Raw genomic sequence first — 2,500 nt, 5'->3', positions numbered from 1 at the left:
TATGAATCACATCAGTAAATAAGTTTACCCAGAAATCCACAAAGAAAAATCAGAGGTTAAAATTCAATGACAAATTATTTCACGTCTCTTGTCAATGAACCAGACCCCACCCTAACCCTCAAGTGTAGTCCTACTCGTAACCCTTCAGATAAGGAGAGCCCTTGTAGGTCTACTTCTACGTCCTCAAAAGAGGAGAGCCCTAGTAGGCCTACTGCTACCCCCTCGTGTGAGGAGAGCCCTTAGGGACGATCCTTAAAGGAGTCTTTGGGAAACATGCCAAAAAAGGTCTAATTCCATTGCGGGAAAAGCTGAAATTGTTGTTGATTCTGTGGAAGAGGGAACTGGTTTTTCTGCAAACTCAAAGTTGAATAGATTTTTTTTTTTTTCAATGAAAGGTTCTGAACATTTGCGACTTTTCTTCGAGAAACCGACATTTTTCTATTTTTATTTTTTTCGTGAATGCATTAGAGGTAGTCTTCACTTTAAAGATAAAAATTGCCCTAACTAAATTCCCGGAGAATATTTTATAAATAGTTTTCTTATATCACTGTCAATAGCCTATATGAAACGTGTCTGTCTTACAATCTGTTGGGCGAGGGTTCTAGACAAGGTCAAGGTAGGTAGTTTCTAGTGGTGCCTGCCCCCCCCACCCCCCCCACCCCCCCCCCACCCCCGCCGGCCTTGTGAGCTAAGGATTCTGGGCTTTTAAGAACATATAGGTCTACCTGGTGAGTAATCAGCAGCCATTGCCTGGCCCTCGCTGGTCTAAGCTTGAGGGAGAGGGGTCTTGGGCGCTAATCACTCTCTAGGGCAGTGGTTCTTAACCTTTTTCATCCCATGACCCCCCGGGACTAATCAGAGTATTATTATGACCCCCTATAATAGATTTGGAAATAATGAACCTTGTCAAAGGGTCAAGTAAAAAAAAAATACAGGAAGACCATGGTTTACTCCTATACAATTTTATTGGAAACACCACAGAACAAAAACCTTGAAAATGCCACTTTCCTAACCTCTACAAATGCCATAAAATTATAAATTCCAAAGAACTATTCAACATCAAACAAAATGGTTTACTCCTATACAATTTTATTGGAAACACCACAGAACAAAAACCTTGAAAAATTCCACTTTCCTAGCCTCTACAAATGCCATAAAATTATCAATTCCAAAGAACTATTCAACATCATACAAAATGGTTTACTCCTATACAATTTTATTGGAAACACCACAGAACAAAAACCTTGAAAAATTCCACTTTCCTAACCTCTACAAATGCCATAAAATTATAAATTCCAAAGAACTATTCAACATCATACAAAATGGTTTACTCCTATACACCACAGAACAAAAACCTTGAAAAATTCCACTTACATAGCCTCTACAAATGCCATAAAATTATCAATTCCAAAGAATTATTCAACACCATACAAATCCTAGCACCTACTTCTCATTCACTCAGTGTGATGGTTGAAATTGTTTTGCAGCCATAAGTCTATCAAAGCGAGGACCAGTATTCTATAGGCAACACCTCATCTCAGCATCGATGACAAGCCTATTGCGTGCCTTCGTTTTCAATGCAACCATTGCTGAGAATCCAACCTCGCACTGGTAGGTTGACGGGGACTGAATCAACATGGTTAATGCACGCATCGAGAGAATAGGACAGTAGTCCTTCACTTTTGCCCAAAATGTTGGGAGCTCTTGTTCGACAAAATCGACTTTAAGCTGAGAATCCTCACGAATTTGATAAAATTCTACTTTAGCAGCAACATCAGTATCACTGATGGCACTATCCTTTACTGAAAAGGGTCTATAGATCCACGCATCAGTAGAGCGGTCGTTTAGTCCTGGAAAGTAACTTTCGATGGCGTCATTTACTGCCAAAAGATGAGTGGAGATCTCCTCACGGAAATTACATTCAGCATCTGGCATGGAACCCAGGAGAGTCATCATCTCCGTGAAGAAAGTGATGTCACCGTCCTGAACTCTTTTCTGGTAAAGTTGAATCTTAGACTTGAACGCTGCCACTTTGTCCTGAGCTGTGTGCATCATTGTAACGTTTCCTTGGATTGAAGTATTCAGAGAATTTACTTCCGAGAAGAAATCTGCCAAGTAGGCAACCTTTGTTACAAAACAATCATCCTGCATCTTTTCATGAAGAAGATTCTTCTTTGCCGTATGACCACGTTCCAACAGCATTGTTATTTCTTCGTGAAGTTGTAGCACGCGATTTAAAACTTTGCCGCGTGACAGCCAACGTACCTCTGTATGAAATAGTAGAACAGAAAATTCAGCACCCATTTCTTCACATAGCAATTTAAAAATCCTTGAAGTTGTTGCACTTCCTCGTGTATGGTTCACAATCTTTATAACGTCAGTAAGCACTTCTTGAAGTCCAGGTGGGAGAGTCTTCATTGCCAAAGCATACCCATGAAGCATACAGTGAGTGAAAGAGACATGTGGAGCGGCAAACCACCCAACTTGTGACCAGTGTTGT

General features: G+C 40.4%; 1 protein-coding gene across 1 annotated transcript; it reads right to left on the bottom strand.

Annotated features, from left to right (window-relative positions):
* Nucleotides 1–1,518: 1,518 nt before the first annotated feature.
* Nucleotides 1,519–2,418, bottom strand: LOC137635694 (protein FAM200A-like). The gene has a single exon (XM_068368147.1). It carries the CDS (start codon nt 2,416–2,418, stop codon nt 1,519–1,521), a length of 900 nt encoding a protein of 299 aa, XP_068224248.1.
* Between the last annotated feature and the right edge of the window lie 82 nt (nt 2,419–2,500).

Source organism: Palaemon carinicauda, chromosome 3 (genome assembly GCF_036898095.1).
Source record: "Palaemon carinicauda isolate YSFRI2023 chromosome 3, ASM3689809v2, whole genome shotgun sequence".
In the NCBI taxonomy this organism is placed as follows: domain Eukaryota; kingdom Metazoa; phylum Arthropoda; class Malacostraca; order Decapoda; family Palaemonidae; genus Palaemon; species Palaemon carinicauda.
The sequence above is the reverse complement of the archived record's forward strand: the minus strand, read 5'-3'. Positions and strand labels throughout refer to the sequence as shown.

Bases quoted from the DNA above. Each gene is read 5' to 3' on its own strand.
- LOC137635694 (XM_068368147.1), bottom strand. From the start codon at position 2,418: ATGAAGACTCTCCCACCTGGACTTCAAGAAGTGCTTACTGACGTTATA.